We start from the raw sequence: 27,517 nt of genomic DNA on the forward strand, positions 1-27,517 counted from the left end.
TAGATGTGGGATCTTTTTTCAATTTTTCATACGTTTGCTCATCTCCCAGCAGTCTCCTGGATTCTATCTGATATTTGTCTTTGTCCATGACAACAATACTCCCCCCCTTGTCAGCTGGTCTGATGATGATTTGATGATTATCCTGTAAAGATCTGATAGCTCCTTGTTCCTTTTTCGTAAGGTTGTTTCTTTTGAATTTCCCCTTTTTATTGATAGTTATCTGGCGAATTTCTTTGATAACCATCTGTTCGAATGTAGTGATAGCATCTGAAGTTTCATTTTGGGGACAGAACTTGGATTTATTCTTTAAATTAGTTTGAATATATGTTTTATTTATGGAGGGAGTGGTTGTGTCTCTAGGGTTCCTAATGAAGTATTTCTTTAACATCAGATTCCGTGTGAATTTTTTGATACCTATAAAAGCATCAAATTTATTGAACTGTTTGGTGGGGGCAAACTTCAATCCCTTAGGAAGCAAAGATTCCTCTCCCTCTCGTAATTCGTAACTACTCAGATTGAATATTTTTTTTTCTTTTTCTATTTTCTGGGTTTTGTCTTCCTTTTTTCTTTTGGTGAGTTTCCCTCCTCTAGTACCTCTGATTCGTCTTTTTTTCTAACTGTCCTTTTTATTATATTTCTCTGTTGTTGTGGGATGGGTTTTGTATTTCTTCCTTTTCCTTTTTGAGTGTTCTCTAGTCCTGATAGAATACGGGCCGGAGTTAGTTTTGGAGACTATTGTGTTCGGTGTAGTTTCTATTAAAATCTCAAATCTATTATGGATTGGTATAGTGGAGGGATCTGTAGTGTTTTTCTCAGGTGTTTCATGTTCGTTAGGTGTAACTTTTTTATTGGTTTTGGAATGAATAATAATAGGTGAAAGGGGAATTCTAGATCTACTATCATTTTTGTTTGGTGTGCTGTTAATAGCGGAGGTTGTGGGTTCTTCTTCGTGTATTGTGAGGACTGATAAGTCTTCCTGTGTTTCGTCTACCAGCTGCAGTTGTACATTTTCTTGATCCTTTCCCCTTTGACGTATACTGTTATCTCTTTCCAGTTTTCCTTCTTTTTTATTTATGATCTCCTCCTCCTTGTTGTGAATCCGATGTTTAATGTTGGTGGCTAATGTTTTTACATCCCTATGTTCTTTGTATGGCTTAATGTGCTCAAATAGTGATGCTATTTCTTTACTCATGATTAATAATTGTTCTTTCCTTTTATTAATAAGAAAAATAACAGTTTGTCTAGAGAAGTCGGGAAACAAAGAATCCCATTGTTCTAATGTCTGCTTGTCTCCTAAATCCCCTGTGAAGGGTTTATGTATTGTTAAACCTTTTGGTATAGTATCTAGTTCAAGATATTTTTCCAAAGTAACTACTTCCCATAGCCCTCTCATTTCTGCCAGGAGTGATCTCTGTTCTTAGCTTCCAGTATTATTTCTACATCAAATTCCTCTATATCTCGATCTAATGGCTGTGTTTGTGATGGTTGTTGATAATAGTTTTGAACAAATATAAGTCTTTCCTTTCCGTCTCTCCATAATTCTGCCATACTGTATAATGTACTGCTGCCTTTGTGGGTCCGGATATGTAAACGTATAGATAAAATGTTGTTTTAAAAAAGTAATTTCTAAAAAACAAACATATACACGGCGCTATACTTAGAAAAAAGCCCACTGTTATGCTGCTAAAGTGTAACAAGGGATTCCGTGGTCCCTCCTAATAGTTAAAATACGCCAAAAATATGTGTGTACACTTAAAGCGCTACAGTGCGTGCTTAAATGATGGAAAAGAGGTTTCCTGAGAGATCTAATCTATACGTTGGTCATTGGGAACAAGAAACTATTTATCCGGGCGGCAAGCTGGGCGCGGACTTTGCCCTGTGGCATAGATTTATTGATGACATAGTATTCATCTGGAAAGGGGGTATGGAGACTTTAACCAATTTTTTAAAGGATATTAATAAAAATTGTTTTTATCTTACTTTTACCCCTGAATACAGTCAAAAGGAGATCCATTTTTTAGATTTAACGATTTACATACAAAATGATCAAATTTTAAAAAAAACGTTTTATAAACCAACAGACAGCAACAGTTTTATTAATAGAGAACGCTGTCACTTACCTAACTGGTTGCTTAACATCCCAAAGGGTCAATTATAAGACTACGTAGAAACTGTTCCTTAAAGGAGCAATATGAAAACGAGGATAAACAGTTACAGGAAAAGTTTGGGGTAAGAAACATGAAGAAAACTGCACTAGAGATAGGGGAATACAACAGGGAGGACCTATAGAAGGAAAAATCAAAAGATCCAACACCATCACTGAATAAAGAAGAGGAGGAGTGTATAAAAATCCCAATTATCACGACTTACAACAAACAGAGTCATAAATTCAAACAAATAGTGAATAAATATTGGGACATACTAAAAAACGATAAAACAATAGGTGATAAGTTAACAGTTAAACCAGCCTTCATCTTTAGAAAAGCACAAAATATAGGGAATTTGGTGGCTCCAACTATAAAAAGTAAAAATAAGACCAACTATAACCAACACAGCAAAGACAGTGGCAATCTAACTATAAAAAATGGATTTTTCCCCTGTAAAGGTTGCAAAGCATGCACAGCATCGGGCAAACAAAAAATAGTGCATGAGATCAATGAAGGGGAAACGAGCCACATTACATGCAAATCCAGGGGAGTCATCTAATACATCATGTGCCCATGCAACAAGATCTACATAGCAAGGACAAAAAGACAACTGAATAAATGAACAATAGAACATATTTACAATATTAATAGAAAATATAGAGGTCGTCCACTATCGAAACATTTCACAGATAAACATGGAGGCAGCTTCAAGAACGCTCAATTCGCTGGGATAGACACAGTCCTACCCCACTGGAGGGGGCGAAATTATATAGAACAAATGTCTAAAGTAGAAACCGAATGGATATTCAGAATGAACCCCCTTATACCCCATGGCCTCAACGCAGATTTAGAATTATTTGCATTTTTTTTTTACAAATTTGCATATTATGTAAATCACCTAATCAGCATATCTAACCAACAAGAACAGCAACTGAATGATGCACTACATTAAAATGTAACAACATAAAACACATTTATTGTATGAAAAGACAACGAAGGAAACAAAAGCTGTATCTAGAGTACTACTCTCCCTAATATCACTGGAGAGGTAAAGAGGAGGGAGGGTGAAGTAGTCCACATAAGGAAACCTGCATCAAGGCCAAAATTATCTCTGATGAGGGCGACCGCTGATCGCTGACACACGTTAGATGTGCATGAACTACGGCAATTACTACAGTGACGTCACTGCTACTCCGTGGGAAACCATTGACCTACTCACCGTATGCCGAGTGTTGGTAGTAGTGGAGCCACCGGCTGGGGCCGCTCCCAACCCGTCACCTCAACACCTACAACTACTGAAAAGATACAGAAGAATGGAGGATACTATAGAACATCCCAGAACTACCAGGTATTCAGCCGTATAGCTATATATCACTAAGGAGACTTATACTGCTTGAACGAACCATTGTTACTATTTATTCATGTACTTTACCGAAAATATATTAGGTTTACATTTTTATAGGACAGTGTCTCTCAGGAAACCTCTTTTCCATCATCTAAGCTCACACTGTAGCGCTTTAAGTGTACACACATATTTTTGGCGTATTTTAATTATTAGGAGGGACCACGGAATCCCTTGTTACACTTTAGCAGCATAACAGTTGGCTTTTTTCTAAGTACAGCGCCGTGTATATGTTTGTTTTTTAGAAATTACTTTTTTAAAACAACATTTTATCTATACATTACTAATGGTCGTCCCAGAAGCCAGTGATATTGTAATAACCAAATACTCCTTTCTATACTCGCAGATAAGACAAGTATTACAGTGAAAACAAACACGTCCGATGACAACTCATCCACTCTGATAACCGAAACTTCAACATATACAACGAAGGGGGAAACTAACACGAGCTTCACAACAAATTATGTCCCATTAATAACGAACTCCAACATTTCCGAAAGTAGTGAAACTGCAATCTTTCCCACATTCACCATTACAATAAATTCTGTGGGAGAATCTAAATCGTCCTCCAGTGTTTCCTCTAAGACAGAGTCATCATTTGTACCAGAATCCTCAACGTCTACCACTACCATCACACAGTCAACAGTAACAAAAGAGGCATCTACTTCTCCACTGTCAATTACCTCATCCAGTAAAGAAACTTCTGGTACATCACAAGCATCAGAGCAGACATCAACTTCAGCTTCTACCATATTTCAAGGATCTAATTCATCTACCTTAAAAGAGGTGTCAACAGGTGTAACAGAGAGTGTATCATCAACAAGATCTGAGCAGTCTACAGAAGTCACCACTTCAACCTTATCTACATCAAGCAATGAACCATCCTCCACTTTAACCCACACACCGGAGACCTTAACGACTGTAGAGCCATCACAATCTTCTACAACCACAAACCCCACAAAAACTGTGGAATTCTCTACTGCAAGTGAACCAATAACCTCTTCACTACCAACTGAAACATTACACTCAACCAAAGGCTCCGAAACCTCATCAACGCAACTTTCGCACTTTACAGAATCTGCTGGATCATCCACATTATCGCAAACATCAAGTTCTTTCGAAACATCATCATCTCTTTCGACTGCACCTGAAACTACAGAGTCAACAACAGTAACAAAGACGTCACAAGAAACACAATCCATAGAATCGTCCTCCGGTGTTTCCTCTAAGACAGAGTCATCATTTGTACCACAATCCTCAACGTCTACCACTACCATCACACAGTCAACAGTAACAAAAGAGGCATCTACTTCTCCACTGTCAATTACCTCATCCAGTAAAGAAACTTCTGGTACATCACAAGCATCAGAGCAGACATCAACTTCAGCTTCTACCATATTTCAAACATCTAATTTCTCAACCGTGAAAGAGGTGTCAACAGGTGTAACAGAGAGTGTATCATCTACAAGATCTGGGCAGTCTACAGAAGTCACCACTTCAACCTTATCTACATCAAGCAATGAACCGTCCTCCACTTTAACCCACACACCGGAGACCTTAACGACTGTAGAGCCATCACAATCTTCTACAACCACAAACCCCACAAAAACTGTGGAAGTTTCAACTGCAACTGAACCAATAACCTCTTCACTACCAACTGGAACATTACACTCAACCAAAGGCTCCGAAACCTCATCAACGCAACTTTCGCACTTTACAGAATCTGCTGGATCATCCACATCCACATTCGAAACATCATCATCTCCTTCCAGAGCACCTGAAAAGACAGAGTCAACAACAGTAACAAAGACGTCACAAGAAACACAATCCATAGAATTGACCTCCAGTGTTTCCTCTAAGACAGAGTCATCATTTGTACCAGAATCCTCAACGTCTACCATTACCATCACAGAGTCAACAGTAACAAAAGAGGCATCTACTTCTCCACTGTCAATAACCTCATCCAGTAAAGAAACTTCTGGTACATCACAAGCATCAGAGCAGACATCAACTTCAGCTTCTACCATATTTCAAACATCTAATTCATCTACCATAAAAGAGGTGTCAACAGGTGTAACAGAGAGTGTATTATCAACAAGATCTGAGCAGTCTACAGAAGTCACCACTTCAACCTTATCTACATCAAGCAATGAACCATCCTCCACTTTAACCCTCACACCGGAGACCTTAACGACTGTAGAACCATCACAATCTTCTACAACCACAAACCCCACAAAAACTGTGGAAGTCTCTACTGCAACTGAACCAATAACCTCTTCACTACCAACTGAAACATTACACTCAACCAAAGGCACCGAAACCTCATCAACGCAACTTTCGCACTTTACAGAATCTGCTGGATCATCCACATTATCGCAAACATCAAGTTCTTTTGAAACATCATCTTCTCCTTCAACTGCACCTGAAACTACAGAGTCAACAACAGTAACAAAGACGTCACAAGAAACACAAGCCATAGAATCGTCCTCCAGTGTTTCCTCTAAGACAGATTCATCATTTGTACCAGAATCCTCAACGTCTACCATTACCATCACAGAGTCAACAGTAACAAAAGAGGCATCTACTTCTCCACTGTCAGTTACCTCATCCAGTAAAGAAACTTCTAGTACATCACAAGCATCAGAGCAGACATCAACTTCAGCTTCTACCATATTTCAAACATCTAATTTATCAACCTTGAAAGAGGTGTCAACAGGTGTAACAGAGAGTGTATCATCTACAAGATCTGGGCAGTCTACAGAAGTCACCACTTCAACCTTATCTACATCAAGCAATGAACCATCCTCCACTTTAACCCACACACCGGAGACCTTAACGACTGTAGAGCCATCACAATCTTCTACAACCACAAACCCCACAAAAACTGTGGAAGTCTCTACTGCAACTGAACCAATAACCTCTTCATTACCAACTGGAACATTACACTCAACCAAAGGCACCGAAACCACATCGACGCAACTTTCGTACTTTACAGAATCTGCTGGATCATCCACATCCACATTCGAAACATCATCTTCTCCTTCCACAGCACCTGAAAAGACAGAGTCAACAAAGGTAACAAAGACGTCACAAGAAACACAATCCATAGAATTGTCCTCCAGTGTTTCCTCTACGACAGAGTCATCATTTCTACCAGAATCCTCAACGTCTACCACTACCATTACACAGTCAACAGAATCAAAAGAGGCATCTACTTCTCCACTGTCAATTACCTCATCCAGTAAAGAAACTTCTGGTACATCACAAGCATCAGAGCAGACATCAACTTCAGCTTCTACCATATTTCAAACATCTAATTTATCAACCTTGAAATACGTGTCAACAGGTGTAACAGAGAGTGTATCATCTACAAGATCTGGGCAGTCTACAGAAGTCACCACTTCAACCTTATCTACATCAAGCAATGAACCATCCTCCACTTTAACCCACACACCGGAGACCTTAACGACTGTAGAGCCATCACAATCTTCTACAACCACAAACCCCACAAAAACTGTGGAGGTTTCAACTGCAACTGAACCGATAACCTCTTCACTACCAACTGAAACATTACACTCAACCAAAGGCTCCGAAACCTCATCAACGCAACTTTCGCACTTTACAGAATCTGCTGGATCATCCACATCCACATTCGAAACATCATCTTCTCCTTCCACAGCACCTGAAAAGACAGAGTCAACAACGGTAACAAAAACATCACAAGAAACACAATCCATAGAATCGTCCTCCAGTGTTTCCTCTAAGACAGAGTCATCATTTGTACCACAATCCTCAACGTCTACCATTACCATCACACAGTCAACAGTAACAAAAGAGGCATCTACTTCTCCACTGTCAATTACCTCATCCCGTAAAGAAACTTCTGGTACATCACAAGAATCAGAGCAGACATCAACTTCAGCTTCTACCATATTTCAAACATCTAATTCATCTACCTTAAAAGAGGTGTCAACAGGTGTAACAGAGAGTGTATCATCTACAAGATCTGTGCAGTCTACAGAAGTCACCACTTCAACCTTATCTACATCAAGCAATGAACCATCCTCCACTTTAACCCACACACCGGAGACCTTAACGACTGTAGAGCCATCACAATCTTCTACAACCACAAACCCCACAAAAACTGTGGAAGTCTCTACTGCAACTGAACCAATAACCTCTTCACTACCAACTGAAACATTACACTTAACCAAAGGCACCGAAACCTCATCAACGCAACTTTCGCACTTTACAGAATCTGCTGGATCATCCACATTATCGCAAACATCAAGTTCTTTCGAAACATCATCATCTCTTTCGACTGCACCTGAAAAGACAGAGTCAGCAACAGTAACAAAGACGTCACAAGAAACACAATCCATACAATCGTCCTCCAGTGTTTCCTCTAAGACAGATTCATCATTTGTACCAGAATCCCCAACGTCTACCACTACCATCACAGAGTCAACAGTAACAAAAGAGGCATCTACTTCTCCACTGTCAGTTACCTCATCCAGTAAAGAAACTTCTGGTACATCACAAGCATCAGAGCATACATCAACTTCAGCTTCTACCATATTTCAAGGATCTAATTTATCTACCTTAAAAGAGGTGTCAACAAGTGTAACAGAAAGTGTATCATCAACAAGATCTGGGCAGTCTACAGAAGTCACCACTTCAACCTTATCTACATCAAGCAATGAACTGTCCTACACTTTAACCCACACACCGGAGACCTTAACGACTGTAGAGCCATCACAATCTTCTACAACCACAAACCCCACAAAAACTGTGGAAGTCTCTACTGCAACTGAACCAATAACCTCTTCACTACCAACTGGAACATTACACTCAACCAAAGGCACCGAAACCTCATCAACGCAACTTTCGTACTTTACAGAATCTGCTGGATCATCCACATCCACATTCGAAACATCATCTTCTCCTTCCACAGCACCTGAAAAGACAGAGTCAACAAAGGTAACAAAGACGTCACAAGAAACACAATCCATAGAATCGTCCTCCAGTGTTTCCTCTACGACAGAGTCATCATTTCTACCAGAATCCTCAACGTCTACCACTACCATCACACAGTCAACAGAATCAAAAGAGGCATCTACTTCTCCACTGTCAATTACCTCATCCAGTAAAGAAACTTCTGGTACATCACAAGCATCAGAGCAGACATCAACTTCAGCTTCTACCATATTTCAAACATCTAATTTCTCAACCTTGAAAGAGGTGTCAACAGGTGTAACAGAAAGTGTATCATCAGCAAGATCTGTGCAGTCTACAGAAGTCACCACTTCAACCTTATCTACATCAAGCAATGAACCATCCTCCACTTTAACCCACACACCGGAGACCTTAACGACTGTAGAGCCATCACAATCTTCTACAACCACAAACCCCACAAAAACTGTGGAAGTTTCAACTGCAACTGAACCAATAACCTCTTCACTACCAACTGAAACATTACACTCAACCAAAGGCTCCGAAACCTCATCAACGCAACTTTCGCACTTTACAGAATCTGCTGGATCATCCACATCCACATTCGAAACATCATCTTCTCCTTCCACAGCACCTGAAAAGACAGAGTCAACAACAGTAACAAAAACGTCACAAGAAACACAATCCATAGAATCGTCCTCCAGTGTTTCCTCTAAGACAGAGTCATCATTTGTACCACAATCCTCAACGTCTACCACTACCATCACACAGTCAACAGTAACAAAAGAGGCATCTACTTCTCCACTGTCAATTACCTCATCCAGTAAAGAAACTTCTGGTACATCACAAGCATCAGAGCAGACATCATCTTCAACGTCTACCATATTTCAAACATCTAATTTATCAACCTTGAAATACATGTCAACAGGTGTAACAGAGAGTGTATCATCAACAAGATCTGGGCAGTCTACAGAAGTCACCACTTCAACCTTATCTACATCAAGCAATGAACCATCCTCCACTTTAACCCACACACCGGAGACCTTAACGACTGTAGAGCCATCACAATCTTCTACAACCACAAACCCCACAAAAACTGTGGAAGTCTCTACTGCAACTGAACCAATAACCTCTTCACTACCAACTGAAACATTACACTCAACCAAAGGCACCGAAACCTCATCAACGCAACTTTCGCACTTCACAGAATCTGCTGGATCATCCACATTATCGCAAACATCAAGTTCTTTCGAAACATCATCATCTCCTTCGACTGCACCTGAAACTACAGAGTCAACAACAGTAACAAAGACGTCACAAGAAACACAAGCCATAGAATCGTCCTCCAGTGTTTCCTCTAAGACAGAGTCATCATTTGTACCACAATCCTCAACGTCTACCACTACCATCACACAGTCAACAGTAACAAAAGAGGCATCTACTTCTCCACTGTCAATTACCTCATCCAGTAAAGAAACTTCTGGTACATCACAAGCATCAGAGCAGACATCATCTTCAACTTCTACCATATTTCAAACATCTAATTCATCTACCATAAAAGAGGTGTCAACAGGTGTAACAGAGAGTGTATCATCAACAAGATCTGTGCAGTCTACAGAAGTCACCACTTCAACCTTATCTACATCAAGCAATGAACCATCCTCCACTTTAACCCACACACCGGAGACCTTAACGACTGTAGAGCCATCACAATCTTCTACAACCACAAACCCCACAAAAACTGTGGAGGTTTCAACTGCAACTGAACCAATAACCTCTTCACTACCAACTGGAACATTACACTCAACCAAAGGCTCCGAAACCTCATCAACGCAACTTTCGCACTTTACAGAATCTGCTGGATCATCCACATCCACATTCGAAACATCATCTTCTCCTTCCACAGCACCTGAAAAGACAGAGTCAACAACAGTAACAAAGACGTCACAAGAAACACAATCCATAGAATCGTCCTCCAGTGTTTCCTCTAAGACAGAGTCATCATTTGTACCAGAATCCTCAACGTCTACCACTACTATCACACAGTCAACAGTAACAAAAGAGGCATCTACTTCTCCACTGTCAATTACCTCATCCAGTAAAGAAACTTCTGGTACATCACAAGCATCAGAGCAGACATCAACTTCAGCTTCTACCATATTTCAAGGATCTAATTTATCTACCTTAAAAGAGGTGTCAACAAGTGTAACAGAAAGTGTATCATTAACAAGATCTGAGCAGTCTACAGAAGTCACCACTTCAACCTTATCTACATCAAGCAATGAACTGTCCTACACTTTAACCCACACACCGGAGACCTTAACGACTGTAGAGCCATCACAATCTTCTACAACCACAAACCCCACAAAAACTGTGGAAGTCTCTACTGCAACTGAACCAATAACCTCTTCACTACCAACTGAAACATTACACTCAACCAAAGGCACCGAAACCTCATCAACGCAACTTTCGTACTTTACAGAATCTGCTGGATCATCCACATCCACATTCGAAACATCATCTTCTCCTTCCACAGCACCTGAAAAGACAGAGTCAACAAAGGTAACAAAGACGTCACAAGAAACACAATCCATAGAATCGTCCTCCAGTGTTTCCTCTACGACAGAGTCATCATTTCTACCAGAATCCTCAACGTCTACCACTACCATCACACAGTCAACAGAATCAAAAGAGGCATCTACTTCTCCACTGTCAATTACCTCATCCAGTAAAGAAACTTCTGGTACATCACAAGCATCAGAGCAGACATCAACTTCAGCTTCTACCATATTTCAAACATCTAATTTCTCAACCTTGAAAGAGGTGTCAACAGGTGTAACAGAAAGTGTATCATCAGCAAGATCTGTGCAGTCTACAGAAGTCACCACTTCAACCTTATCTACATCAAGCAATGAACCATCCTACACTTTAACCCACACACCGGAGACCTTAACGACTGTAGAGCCATCACAATCTTCTACAACCACAAACCCCACAAAAACTGTGGAAGTTTCAACTGCAACTGAACCAATAACCTCTTCACTACCAACTGAAACATTACACTCAACCAAAGGCTCCGAAACCTCATCAACGCAACTTTCGCACTTTACAGAATCTGCTGGATCATCCACATCCACATTCGAAACATCATCTTCTCCTTCCACAGCACCTGAAAAGACAGAGTCAACAACAGTAACAAAAACGTCACAAGAAACACAATCCATAGAATCGTCCTCCAGTGTTTCCTCTAAGACAGAGTCATCATTTGTACCACAATCCTCAACGTCTACCACTACCATCACACAGTCAACAGTAACAAAAGAGGCATCTACTTCTCCACTGTCAATTACCTCATCCAGTAAAGAAACTTCTGGTACATCACAAGCATCAGAGCAGACATCATCTTCAACGTCTACCATATTTCAAACATCTAATTTATCAACCTTGAAATACATGTCAACAGGTGTAACAGAGAGTGTATCATTAACAAGATCTGGGCAGTCTACAGAAGTCACCACTTCAACCTTATCTACATCAAGCAATGAACCATCCTCCACTTTAACCCACACACCGGAGACCTTAACGACTGTAGAGCCATCACAATCTTCTACAACCACAAACCCCACAAAAACTGTGGAAGTCTCTACTGCAACTGAACCAATAACCTCTTCACTACCAACTGAAACATTACACTCAACCAAAGGCACCGAAACCTCATCAACGCAACTTTCGCACTTCACAGAATCTGCTGGATCATCCACATTATCGCAAACATCAAGTTCTTTCGAAACATCATCATCTCCTTCGACTGCACCTGAAACTACAGAGTCAACAACAGTAACAAAGACGTCACAAGAAACACAAGCCATAGAATCGTCCTCCAGTGTTTCCTCTAAGACAGAGTCATCATTTCTACCAGAATCCTCAACGTCTACCACTACCATCACAGAGTCAACAGTAACAAAAGAGGCATCTACATCTCCACTGTCAATTACCTCATCCAGTAAAGAAACTTCTGGTACATCACAAGCATCAGAGCAGACATCAACTTCAGCTTCTACCATATTTCAAGGATCTAATTTATCTACCTTAAAAGAGGTGTCAACAAGTGTAACAGAAAGTGTATCATTAACAAGATCTGAGCAGTCTACAGAAGTCACCACTTCAACCTTATCTACATCAAGCAATGAACTGTCCTACACTTTAACCCACACACCGGAGACCTTAACGACTGTAGAGCCATCACAATCTTCTACAACCACAAACCCCACAAAAACTGTGGAAGTCTCTACTGCAACTGAACCAATAACCTCTTCACTACCAACTGGAACATTACACTCAACCAAAGGCACCGAAACCTCATCAACGCAACTTTCGCACTTTACAGAATCTGCTGGATCATCCACATCCACATTCGAAACATCATCTTCTCCTTCCACAGCACCTGAAAAGACAGAGTCAACAAAGGTAACAAAGACGTCACAAGAAACACAATCCATAGAATCGTCCTCCAGTGTTTCCTCTAAGACAGAGTCATCATTTGTACCACAATCCTCAACGTCTACCACTACCATCACACAGTCAACAGTAACAAAAGAGGCATCTACTTCTCCACTGTCAATTACCTCATCCAGTAAAGAAACTTCTGGTACATCACAAGCATCAGAGCAGACATCATCTTCAACTTCTACCATATTTCAAACATCTAATTCATCTACCATAAAAGAGGTGTCAACAGGTGTAACAGAGAGTGTATCATCAACAAGATCTGTGCAGTCTACAGAAGTCACCACTTCAACCTTATCTACATCAAGCAATGAACCATCCTCCACTTTAACCCACACACCGGAGACCTTAACGACTGTAGAGCCATCACAATCTTCTACAACCACAAACCCCACAAAAACTGTGGAGGTTTCAACTGCAACTGAACCAATAACCTCTTCACTACCAACTGGAACATTACACTCAACAAAAGGCTCCGAAACCTCATCAACGCAACTTTCGCACTTTACAGAATCTGCTGGATCATCCACATCCACATTCGAAACATCATCATCTCCTTCCAGAGCACCTGAAAAGACAGAGTCAACAACAGTAACAAAGACGTCACAAGAAACACAATCCATAGAATCGTCCTCCAGTGTTTCCTCTAAGACAGAGTCATCATTTGTACCAGAATCCTCAACGTCTACCACTACTATCACACAGTCAACAGTAACAAAAGAGGCATCTACTTCTCCACTCTCAATTAGCTCATCCAGTAAAGAAACTTCTGGTACATCACAAGCATCAGAGCAGACATCATCTTCAGCTTCTACCATATTTCAAACATCTAATTCATCTACCTTAAAAGAGGTGTCAACAGGTGTAACAGAGAGTGTATCATCTACAAGATCTGGGCAGTCTACAGAAGTCACCACTTCAACCTTATCTACATCAAGCAATGAACCATCCTCCACTTTAACCCACACACCGGAGACCTTAACGACTGTAGAGCCATCACAATCTTCTACAACAACAAACCCCACAAAAACTGTGGAAATCTCTACTGCAACTGAACCAATAACCTCTTCACTACCAACTGAAACATTACACTCAACCAAAGGCACCGAAACCTCATCAACGCAACTTTTGCACTTTACAGAATCTGCTAGATCATCCACATTATCGCAAACATCAAGTTCTTTCGAAACATCCTCATCTCTTTCGACTGCACCTGAAAAGACAGAGTCAACAACAGTAACAAAGACGTCACAAGAAACACAATCCATAGAATCGTCCTCCAGTGTTTCCTCTAAGACAGAGTCATCATTTGTACCACAATCCTCAACGTCTACCACTACCATCACAGAGTCAACAGAATCAAAAGAGGCATCTACTTCTCCACTCTCAATTACCTCATCCAGTAAAGAAACTTCTGGTACATCACAAGCATCAGAGCAGACATCAACTTCAGCTTCTACCATATTTCAAACATCTAATTTCTCAACCGTGAAAGAGGTGTCAACAGGTGTAACAGAGAGTGTATCATCTACAAGATCTGGGCAGCCTACAGAAGTCACCACTTCAACCTTATCTACATCAAGCAATGAACCATCCTCCACTTTAACCCACACACCGGAGACCTTAACGACTGTAGAGCCATCACAATCTTCTACAACCACAAACCCCACAAAAACTGTGGAAGTTTCAACTGCAACTGAACCAATAACCTCTTCACTACCAACTGAAACATTACACTCAACCAAAGGCTCCGAAACCTCATCAACGCAACTTTCGCACTTTACAGAATCTGCTGGATCATCCACATCCACATTCGAAACATCATCTTCTCCTTCCACAGCACCTGAAAAGACAGAGTCAACAACAGTAACAAAAACGTCACAAGAAACACAATCCATAGAATCGTCCTCCAGTGTTTCCTCTAAGACAGAGTCATCATTTGTACCACAATCCTCAACGTCTACCACTACCATCACAGAGTCAACAGTAACAAAAGAGGCATCTACTTCTCCACTGTCAATTACCTCATCCAGTAAAGAAACTTCTGGTACATCACAAGCATCAGAGCAGACATCATCTTCAGCTTCTACCATATTTCATACATCTAATTCATCTACCTTAAAAGAGGTGTCAACAGGTGTAACAGAGAGTGTATCATCTACAAGATCTGAGCAGTCTACAGAAGTCACCACTTCAACCTTATCTACATCAAGCAATGAACCATCCTCCACTTTAACCCACACACCGGAGACCTTAACGACTGTAGAGCCATCACAATCTTCTACAACCACAAACCCCACAAAAACTGTGGAAGTCTCTACTGCAACTGAACCAATAACCTCTTCACTACCAACTGAAACATTACACTCAACCAAAGGCACCGAAACCTCATCAACGCAACTTTCGCACTTCACAGGATCTGCTGGATCATCCACATTATCGCAAACATCAAGTTCTTTCGAAACATCATCATCTCCTTCGACTGCACCTGAGAAGACAGAGTCAACAAAGGTAACAAAGACGTCACAAGAAACACAATCCATAGAATCGTCCTCCAGTGTTTCCTCTACGACAGAGTCATCATTTCTACCAGAATCCTCAACGTCTACCACTACCATCACAGAGTCAACAGTAACAAAAGAGGCATCTACTTCTCCACTGTCAATTACCTCATCCAGTAAAGAAACTTCTGGTACATCACAAGCATCAGAGCAGACATCATCTTCAGCTTCTACCATATTTCAAACATCTAATTCATCTACCTTAAAAGAGGTGTCAACAGGTGTAACAGAGAGTGTATTATCTACAAGATCTGAGCAGTCTACAGAAGTCACCACTTCAACCTTATCTACATCAAGCAATGAACCATCCTCCACTTTAACCCACACACCGGAGACCTTAACGACTGTAGAGCCATCACAATCTTCTACAACAACAAACCCCACAAAAACTGTGGAAGTCTCTACTGCAACTGAACCAATAACCTCTTCACTACCAACTGAAACATTACACTCAACCAAAGGCACCGAAACCTCATCAACGCAACTTTCGCACTTTACAGAATCTGCTGGATCATCCACATTATCGCAAACATCAAGTTCTTTCGAAACATCCTCATCTCTTTCGACTGCACCTGAAAAGACAGAGTCAACAACAGTAACAAAGACGTCACAAGAAACACAATCCATAGAATCGTCCTCCAGTGTTTCCTCTAAGACAGAGTCATCATTTGTACCACAATCCTCAACGTCTACCACTACCATCACAGAGTCAACAGTAACAAAAGAGGCATCTACTTCTCCACTCTCAATTACCTCATCCAGTAAAGAAACTTCTGGTACATCACAAGCATCAGAGCAGACATCAACTTCAGCTTCTACCATATTTCAAACATCTAATTTCTCAACCGTGAAAGAGGTGTCAACAGGTGTAACAGAGAGTGTATCATCTACAAGATCTGGGCAGTCTACAGAAGTCACCACTTCAACCTTATCTACATCAAGCAATGAACCATCCTCCACTTTAACCCACACACCGGAGACCTTAACGACTGTAGAGCCATCACAATCTTCTACAACCACAAACCCCACAAAAACTGTGGAAGTCTCTACTGCAACTGAACCAATAACCTCTTCACTACCAACTGGAACATTACACTCAACCAAAGGCACCGAAACCACATCAACGCAACTTTCGCACTTTACAGAATCTGCTGGATCATCCACATCCACATTCGAAACATCATCTTCTCCTTCCACAGCACCTGAAAAGACAGAGTCAACAAAGGTAACAAAGACGTCACAAGAAACACAATCCATAGAATCGTCCTCCAGTGTTTCCTCTACGACAGAGTCATCATTTGTACCAGAATCCTCAATGTCTACCACTACCATCACAGAGTCAACAGAATCAAAAGAGGCATCTACTTCTCCACTGTCAATTACCTCATCCAGTAAAGAAACTTCTGGTACATCACAAGCATCAGAGCAGACATCAACTTCAGCTTCTACCATATTTCAAACATCTAATTTATCAACCTTCAAATACGTGTCATCAGGTGTAACAGAGAGTGTATCATCTACAAGATCTGGGCAGCCTACAGAAGTCACCACTTCAACCTTATCTACATCAAGCAATGAACCATCCTCCACTTTAACCCACACACCGGAGACCTTAACGACTGTAGAGCCATCACAATCTTCTACAACCACAAACCCCACAAAAACTGTGGAAGTTTCAACTGCAACTGAACCAATAACCTCTTCACTACCAACTGAAACATTACACTCAACCAAAGGCTCCGAAACCTCATCAACGCAACTTTCACACTTTACAGAATCTGCTGGATCATCCACATCCACATTCGAAACATCATCTTCTCCTTCCACAGCACCTGAAAAGACAGAGTCAACAACAGTAACAAAAACGTCACAAGAAACACAATCCATAGAATCGTCCTCCAGTGTTTCCTCTAAGACAGAGTCATCATTTGTACCACAATCCTCAACGTCTACCACTACCATCACAGAGTCAACAGTAACAAAAGAGGCATCTACTTCTCCACTGTCAATTACCTCATCCAGTAAAGAAACTTCTGGTACATCACAAGCATCAGAGCAGACATCATCTTCAGCTTCTACCATATTTCATACATCTAATTCATCTACCTTAAAAGAGGTTTCAACAGGTGTAACAGAGAGTGTATCATCAACAAGATCTGGGCAGTCTACAGAAGTCACCACTTCAACCTTATCTACATCAAGCAATGAACCATCCTCCACTTTAACCCACACACCGGAGACCTTAACGACTGTAGAGCCATCACAATCTTCTACAACCACAAACCCCACAAAAACTGTGGAAGTCTCTACTGCAACTGAACCAATAACCTCTTCACTACCAACTGAAACATTACACTCAACCAAAGGCACCGAAACCTCATCAACGCAACTTTCGCACTTTACAGAATCTGCTGGATCATCCACATTATCGCAAACATCAAGTTCTTTCGAAACATCATCATCTCCTTCGACTGCACCTGAAACTACAGAGTCAACAACAGTAACAAAGACGTCACAAGAAACACAAGCCATAGAATCGTCCTCCAGTGTTTCCTCTAAGACAGATTCATCATTTGTACCAGAATCCTCAACGTCTACCACTACTATCACACAGTCAACAGTAACAAAAGAGGCATCTACTTCTCCACTGTCAATTACCTCATCCAGTAAAGAAACTTCTGGTACATCACAAGCATCAGAGCAGACATCAACTTCAGCTTCTACCATATTTCAAGGATCTAATTTATCTACCTTAAAAGAGGTGTCAACAAGTGTAACAGAAAGTGTATCATTAACAAGATCTGAGCAGTCTACAGAAGTCACCACTTCAACCTTATCTACATCAAGCAATGAACTGTCCTACACTTTAACCCACACACCGGAGACCTTAACGACTGTAGAGCCATCACAATCTTCTACAACCACAAACCCCACAAAAACTGTGGAAGTCTCTACTGCAACTGAACCAATAACCTCTTCACTACCAACTGGAACATTACACTCAACCAAAGGCACCGAAACCTCATCAACGCAACTTTCGCACTTTACAGAATCTGCTGGATCATCCACATCCACATTCGAAACATCATCTTCTCCTTCCACAGCACCTGAAAAGACAGAGTCAACAACAGTAACAAAGACGTCACAAGAAACACAATCCATAGAATCGTCCTCCAGTGTTTCCTCTAAGACAGAGTCATCATTTGTACCACAATCCTCAACGTCTACCACTACCATCACACAGTCAACAGTAACAAAAGAGGCATCTACTTCTCCACTGTCAATTACCTCATCCAGTAAAGAAACTTCTGGTACATCACAAGCATCAGAGCAGACATCATCTTCAACTTCTACCATATTTCAAACATCTAATTCATCTACCATTAAAAGAGGTGTCAACAGGTGTAACAGAGAGTGTATCATCTAACAAGATCTGTGCAGTCTACAGAAGTCACCACTTCAACCTTATCTACATCAAGCAATGAACCATCCTCCACTTTAACCCACACACCGGAGACCTTAACGACTGTAGAGCCATCACAATCTTCTACAACCACAAACCCCACAAAAACTGTGGAGGTTTCAACTGCAACTGAACCAATAACCTCTTCACTACCAACTGGAACATTACACTCAACCAAAGGCTCCGAAACCTCATCAACGCAACTTTCGCACTTTACAGAATCTGCTGGATCATCCACATCCACATTCGAAACATCATCATCTCCTTCCAGAGCACCTGAGAAGACAGAGTCAACAACAGTAACAAAGACGTCACAAGAAACACAATCCATAGAATCGTCCTCCAGTGTTTCCTCTAAGACAGAGTCATCATTTGTACCACAATCCTCAACGTCTACCACTACTATCACACAGTCAACAGTAACAAAAGAGGCATCTACTTCTCCACTGTCAATTAGCCTCATCCAGTAAAGAAACTTCTGGTACATCACAAGCATCAGAGCAGACATCAACTTCAGCTTCTACCATATTTCAAACATCTAATTCATCTACCTTGAAAAGAGGTGTCAACAGGTGTAACAGAGAGTGTATTATCTACAAGATCTGAGGCAGTCTACAGAAGTCACCACTTCAACCTTATCTACATCAAGCAATGAACCATCCTCCACTTTAACCCACACACCGGAGACCTTAACGACTGTAGAGCCATCACAATCTTCTACAACCACAAACCCCACAAAAACTGTGGAAGTCTCTACTGCAACTGAACCAATAACCTCTTCACTACCAACTGAAACATTACACTCAACCAAAGGCACCGAAACCTCATCAACGCAACTTTCGCACTTTACAGAATCTGCTGGATCATCCACATTATCGCAAACATCAAGTTCTTTCGAAACATCCTCATCTCTTTCGACTGCACCTGAAAAGACAGAGTCAACAACAGTAACAAAGACGTCACAAGAAACACAATCCATAGAATCGTCCTCCAGTGTTTCCTCTAAGACAGAGTCATCATTTGTACCAGAATCCTCAACGTCTACCACTACCATCACAGAGTCAACAGTAACAAAAGAGGCATCTACTTCTCCACTGTCAATTACCTCATCCAGTAAAGAAACTTCTGGTACATCACAAGCATCAGAGCAGACATCAACTTCAGCTTCTACCATATTTCAAACATCTAATTTATCTAACCGTAAAGAGGTGTCAACAGGTGTAACAGAGAGTGTATCATCTACAAGATCTGGGCAGTCTACAGAAGTCACCACTTCAACCTTATCTACATCAAGCAATGAACCGTCTTCCACTTTAACCCACACACCGGAGACCTTAACGACTGTAGAGCCATCACAATCTTCTACAACCACAAACCCCACAAAAACTGTGGAAGTTTCAACTGCAACTGAACCAATAACCTCTTCACTACCAACTGGAACATTACACTCAACCAAAGGCTCCGAAACCTCATCAACGCAACTTTCGCACTTTACAGAATCTGCTGGATCATCCACATCCACATTCGAAACATCATCTTCTCCTTCCACAGCACCTGAAAAGACAGAGTCAACAAAGGTAACAAAGACGTCACAAGAAACACAATCCATAGAATTGACCTCCAGTGTTTCCTCTACGACAGAGTCATCATTTGTACCACAATCCTCAACGTCTACCACTACCATCACACAGTCAACAGAATCAAAAGAGGCATCTACTTCTCCACTGTCAATTACCTCATCCAGTAAAGAAACTTCTGGTACATCACAAGCATCAGAGCAGACATCAACTTCAGCTTCTACCATATTTCAAACATCTAATTTATCAACCTTCAAATACGTGTCATCAGGTGTAACAGAGAGTGTATCATCTACAAGATCTGGGCAGTCTACAGAAGTCACCACTTCAACCTTATCTACATCAAGCAATGAACCATCCTCCACTTTAACCCACACACCGGAGACCTTAACGACTGTAGAGCCATCACAATCTTCTACAACCACAAACCCCACAAAAACTGTGGAAGTTTCAACTGCAACTGAACCAATAACCTCTTCACTACCAACTGAAACATTACACTCAACCAAAGGCTCCGAAACCTCATCAACGCAACTTTCGCACTTTACAGAATCTGCTGGATCATCCACATCCACATTCGAAACATCATCTTCTCCTTCCACAGCACCTGAAAAGACAGAGTCAACAACAGTAACAAAAACGTCACAAGAAACACAATCCATAGAATCGTCCTCCAGTGTTTCCTCTAAGACAGAGTCATCATTTGTACCACAATCCTCAACGTCTACCACTACCATCACAGAGTCAACAGTAACAAAAGAGGCATCTACTTCTCCACTGTCAATTACCTCATCCAGTAAAGAAACTTCTGGTACATCACAAGCATCAGAGCAGACATCATCTTCAGCTTCTACCATATTTCAAACATCTAATTTATCAACCTTGAAATATGTGTCAACAGGTGTAACAGAGAGTGTATTATCTACAAGATCTGGGCAGTCTACAGAAGTCACCACTTCAACCTTATCTACATCAAGCAATGAACCATCCTCCACTTTAACCCACACACCGGAGACCTTAACGACTGTAGAGCCATCACAATCTTCTACAACCACAAACCCCACAAAAACTGTGGAAGTCTCTACTGCAACTGAACCAATAACCTCTTCACTACCAACTGAAACATTACACTCAACCAAAGGCACCGAAACCTCATCAACGCAACTTTCGCACTTTACAGAATCTGCTGGATCATCCACATTATCGCAAACATCAAGTTCTTTCGAAACATCATCATCTCCTTCGACTGCACCTGAAACTACAGAGTCAACAACAGTAACAAAGACGTCACAAGAAACACAATCCATAGAATCGTCCTCCGGTGTTTCCTCTAAGACAGAGTCATCATTTGTACCACAATCCTCAACGTCTACCACTACCATCACAGAGTCAACAGTAACAAAAGAGGCATCTACATCTCCACTGTCAATTAGCTCATCCAGTAAAGAAACTTCTAGTACATCACAAGCATCAGAGCAGACATCAACTTCAGCTTCTACCATATTTCAAACATCTAATTTATCAACCTTGAAAGAGGTGTCAACAGGTGTAACAGAGATTGTATTATCAGCAAGATCTGGGCAGTCTACAGAAGTCACCACTTCAACCTTATCTACATCAAGCAATGAACCATCCTCCACTTTAACCCACACACCGGAGACCTTAACGACTGTAGAGCCATCACAATCTTCTACAACCACAAACCCCACAAAAACTGTGGAAGTCTCTACTGCAACTGAACCAATAACCTCTTCACTACCAACTGGAACAATACACTCAACCAAAGGCACCGAAACCTCATCAACGCAACTTTCGTACTTTACAGAATCTGCTGGACCATCCACATCCACATTCGAAACATCATCTTCTCCTTCCACAGCACCTGAAAAGACAGAGTCAACAACAGTAACAAAGACGTCACAAGAAACACAATCCATAGAATCGTCCTCCAGTGTTTCCTCTAAGACAGAGTCATCATTTGTACCACAATCCTCAACGTCTACCACTACCATCACAGAGTCAACAGTAACAAAAGAGGCATCTACTTCTCCACTGTCAATTACCTCATCCAGTAAAGAAACTTCTGGTACATCACAAGCATCAGAGCAGACATCATCTTCAACTTCTACCATATTTCAAACATCTAATTTATCAACCTTAAAAGAGGTGTCAACAGGTGTAACAGAGAGTGTATCATCTACAAGATCTGGGCAGTCTACAGAAGTCACCACTTCAACCTTATCTACATCAAGCAATGAACCATCCTCCACTTTAACCCACACACCGGAGACCTTAACGACTGTAGAGCCATCACAATCTTCTACAACCACAAACCCCACAAAAACTGTGGAAGTCTCTACTGCAACTGAACCAATAACCTCTTCACTACCAACTGAAACATTACACTCAACCAAAGGCACCGAAACCTCATCAACGCAACTTTCGCACTTTACAGAATCTGCTGGATCATCCACATTATCGCAAACATCAAGTTCTTTCGAAACATCATCATCTCCTTCGACTGCACCTGAAACTACAGAGTCAACAACAGTAACAAAGACGTCACAAGAAACACAATCCATAGAATCGTCCTCCAGTGTTTCCTCTAAGACAGAGTCATCATTTGTACCACAATCCTCAACGTCTACCACTACCATCACACAGTCAACAGTAACAAAAGAGGCATCTACATCTCCACTGTCAATTAGCTCATCCAGTAAAGAAACTTCTGGTACATCACAAGCATCAGAGCAGACATCAACTTCAACTTCAGCTTCTACCATATTTCAAACATCTAATTTATCAACCTTGAAATACCTGTCAACAGGTGTAACAGAGAGTGTATTATCTACAAGATCTGGGCAGTCTACAGAAGTCACCACTTCAACCTTATCTACATCAAGCAATGAACCATCCTCCACTTTAACCCACAAACCGGAGACCTTAACGACTGTAGAGCCATCAAAATCTTCTACAACCACAAACCCCACAAAAACTGTGGAAGTCTCTACTGCAACTGAACCAATAACCTCTTCACTACCAACTGGAACATTACACTCAACCAAAGGCTCCGAAACCTCATCAACGCAACTTTCGCACTTTACAGAATCTGCTGGATCATCCACATCCACATTCGAAACATCATCTTCTCCTTCCACAGCACCTGAAAAGACAGAGTCAACAAAGGTAACAAAGACGTCACAAGAAACACAATCCATAGAATCGTCCTCCAGTGTTTCCTCTACGACAGAGTCATCATTTGTACCAGAATCCTCAACGTCTACCACTACCATCACACAGTCAACAGAATCAAAAGAGGCATCTACTTCTCCACTGTCAATTACCTCATCCAGTAAAGAAACTTCTGGTACATCACAAGCATCAGAGCAGACATCAACTTCAGCTTCTACCATATTTCAAACATCTAATTTATCAACCTTCAAATACGTGTCATCAGGTGTAACAGAGAGTGTATTATCTACAAGATCTGAGCAGTCTACAGAAGTCACCACTTCAACCTTATCTACATCAAGCAATGAACCATCCTCCACTTTAACCCACACACCGGAGACCTTAACGACTGTAGAGCCATCACAATCTTCTACAACCACAAACCCCACAAAAACTGTGGAAGTCTCTTTGTCTCTTTCATCTCATGCACCTTCGTCTATGCTGGTATCAACACAATCAATATCAACATTTTCAGTAGTAAATGAGTCACAGACGCCTCGTGTTTCACCTGTGACAGTGGTTTCTGCAGCCTCATCTACACCGCTGTGTCCACAGTACAGATTTGGGGAGAACTGCCAAAATGGAGTCCGATCTGTAGATATAATAATAGGTGAGGCTAAGTTAATTTATTTGTATTTTATTTCTATGGTCCGCCATGTATTAAGAAGGTGCTAGAACATACTTAGTGTTCTTGTTGCTGGTGTTTGTTATCGTTTCTTCTTCTCGTAATCCTCAGATAGAAGCACGGCTCCAGTAAAGAACATTAATGTTATCACCTCATTGAGCAGAACCTACACAGCAGCACTGGGGGACAGCAGAACACCGCAGTACACCAACCTATACAATGAGATACTCCAGGTAAGCTGATATACCAGGACCTCTATGGTGTCAGCGTGGAAACCTATAGGGGGATTCTGGGAAAAATCAATCATTATCACTGATCAGTGGCACCATCAAACTTTGTGTTCACAGTGGGTTTCACTGATGAGAACCGATGAGACCCAGAGGTCCAGTTGGGTGGGGATGGGGCTGCTAGAGCACAGCAGTGGTTGTCGTTCTCCGGCTGTCAATCACATTCAACTATTTAACCCCAATATCGTCTATAACGTGAAAGAGTTTGCTGTACGCCTGGAGTGGAGCGCACTGCCTGTCCGTCTCCTGGTTGTATCTCAGCAGTGACAACCTGTATCCGATCACAATAACCCTTCACGCTCTCCATGAACATCTACAAGAATTCTCCATCAGGCGCTATAGAAGCGCTCTGGTTCACGCCCCATTGACAGCTGAGCAGAAGGGGCCGCCCTCTTGACAGTCTATGGGCATTGTTGCAGTGTACCGGATGTTCTAGGGGCGTCTCCCGCACTCCTGGCTGTATCTCAGCAGTGTGTATCTGATGACAGTAACCCTTCATCTACAAGAATTCTCCATCAGGCGCTATAGAAGCGCTCAGGTTCACGCCCCATTGACAGCTGAGCAGAAGGGGCCGCCCTCTTGACAGTCTATGGGCATTGTTGCAGTGTACCGGATGTTCTAGGGGCGTCTCCCGCACTCCTGGCTGTATCTCAGCAGTGTGTATCTGATGACAGTAACCCTTCATCTACAAGAATTCTCCATCAGGCGCTATAGAAGCGGTCTGGTTCACGCCCCATTGACAGCTGAGCAGAAGGGGCCGCCCTCTTGACAGTCTATGGGCATTGTTGCAGTGTACCGGATGTTCTAGGGGCGTCTCCCGCACTCCTGGCTGTATCTCAGCAGTGTGTATCTGATGACAGTAACCCTTCATCTACAAGAATTCTCCATCAGGCGCTATAGAAATATTTCCCTCTGTTACGGCATCTATAAGTCTCAGAACGTCCGGCCGATGACCGACCACTGAGTCATCTCTCTTTTATTGTAGATTTTCCGGACGTGTGCGCCACAATACTTTCTTAGGCTGGTCATCCATGGCTTCAGGTATGTTCTAGCTGCAATCCCAGATGCCGCCTCAGCACAGGAGGGGCGCTGTATGGGAATAACACTGACGCCTTGTAATCCTGGAGGAACCCTGATATGTTTCCTAACCTGTCCCCCAGGATTAACACTTCTAGTATCTGGGAGTCAGAGGAAGGTTATGTAATATCATATAATGTACAGATTACAGGAGGGCAGAGTCATAGAATGACATCAGAGTGTCAGCCGGGCAGTCACCACCTGAGTGTCCTCAGCAAGGAGATCTCTCAGGTTCCCGCCCCATTGACAGCTGAGCAGAGGGGACCGCCCTCTTGACACTCTATGGATATGGTTGCAGTGTATGGACTGTTATAGGGGCTCGCACCACCCAGTCAGTCTCTCTACAACCAGCATCAGTATACTGGGAACCAGAACTAACAGGGAGAGATAGGAGGCAGCTGAATGGTCAAAGCAGAAGCTGAAGATTCTCCTCCATTATTCCAGGATATATATATATGGATACTACAACTATAAGGGACTGATCAGGATCCTATTAGGGATTGATGGGGATATAATAACTATGAGGGACTGATCAGGATCCTATATCTATAAGGGACTGCTCAGGATAATAAAACTAGAAGGGATTGATTGGGATCCTATAAGGGACTGATCATGATTATAAAACTATAAGAGATTGATTGGGATCCTATCACTATATGGGACTGATCTGGATCTAATAAGGGGATGATTGGGAGGCTATAACTATAAGGTACTAATCGAGATCCTATAAGGGACTGATCGGGATCCTATAAGGGACTGATTGGGATCCTATAAGGGACTGATCGGGATCCTATAAGGGACTGATCGGGATCCTATAAGGGACTGATCGGGATCCTATAAGGGACTGATCGGGATCCTATAAGGGACTGATCAGAATCCTATAATGGACTGATCAGGATCCTATAACTATAAGGTACTAATCGAGATCCTATAATGGACTGATCAGGATCCTATAATGGACTGATCAGGATCCTATAATGGACTGATCGGGATCCTATAACTATAAGGGATGACGTCTTCTTCTCGGTTACTGTGACTTCTCTGCATTGTGTTCTCAGTAATGGCAGCGTGGTGGTTAATAGTACCGGGGTCTATGGTTACCCAAACAACCAGACCGCCATTGACTATATCAACGCTGAGCTAATCGGTGACGTCAGGGAGGCCTTCTCCAGCCTGAACGACAGCTCCAGCCAGAACCTACAAGTTTTCTCCGAGACGTCTCCTATAACAAGTGAGCCCTACTGTATATAAGAACATTCCCTTCATTCTACACTATACGGGATGTGCACATTATCGGCAGATTGCTGGATGGCCGGTAACCGACATAAGGCCTCACCTGCCCCCCCCCCATCACTCTCTATGTATATAGCAGCGTACGGCCTCACCTGCCCCCCCCATCACTCTCTATGTATATAGCAGCGTACGGCCTCACCTGCTCCCCCCCCCCCATCACTCTCTATGTATATAGCAGCGTAGGGCCTCACCTGCTCCCCCCCCCCCATCACTCTCTATGTATATAGCAGCGTACGGCCTCACCTGCCCCCCCATCACTCTCTATGTATATAGCAGCGTACGGCCTCACCTGCCCCCCCCCCATCACTCTCTATGTATATAGCAGCGTACGGCCTCACCTGCCCCCCCCCCATCACTCTCTATGTATATAGCAGCGTACGGCCTCACACTGCTCC

General features: G+C 41.9%; 2 protein-coding genes across 2 annotated transcripts in view; both read left to right on the forward strand.

Moving 5' to 3' along the window:
- The first annotated feature begins 3,369 nt into the window (after positions 1 to 3,369).
- Positions 3,370 to 18,977, forward strand: LOC138769903 (pneumococcal serine-rich repeat protein-like). The gene is made up of 3 exons (XM_069948637.1): positions 3,370 to 3,505; positions 3,896 to 18,819; positions 18,960 to 18,977. Exons 1-3 carry the CDS (start codon positions 3,370 to 3,372, stop codon positions 18,975 to 18,977), a joined length of 15,078 nt encoding a protein of 5,025 aa, XP_069804738.1.
- A 5,175-nt stretch (positions 18,978 to 24,152) lies between these two features.
- The window catches only part of LOC138769904 (serine-rich adhesin for platelets-like), a 79,010-nt gene continuing 75,645 nt past the window's right edge, over positions 24,153 to 27,517 (forward strand). Inside the window, exons 1-4 of the mRNA XM_069948638.1 lie at positions 24,153 to 24,450; positions 24,577 to 24,698; positions 25,738 to 25,793; positions 26,888 to 27,060. Coding sequence (XP_069804739.1) covers positions 24,279 to 24,450; positions 24,577 to 24,698; positions 25,738 to 25,793; positions 26,888 to 27,060 — 523 coding nt within the window. The 5' untranslated portion in view covers positions 24,153 to 24,278. The remainder of the gene's footprint in view (positions 24,451 to 24,576; positions 24,699 to 25,737; positions 25,794 to 26,887; positions 27,061 to 27,517) is intronic.

The sequence above is a fragment of the Dendropsophus ebraccatus genome, chromosome 12 (genome assembly GCF_027789765.1).
Source record: "Dendropsophus ebraccatus isolate aDenEbr1 chromosome 12, aDenEbr1.pat, whole genome shotgun sequence".
NCBI classification, from domain to species: Eukaryota; Metazoa; Chordata; class Amphibia; order Anura; family Hylidae; genus Dendropsophus; species Dendropsophus ebraccatus.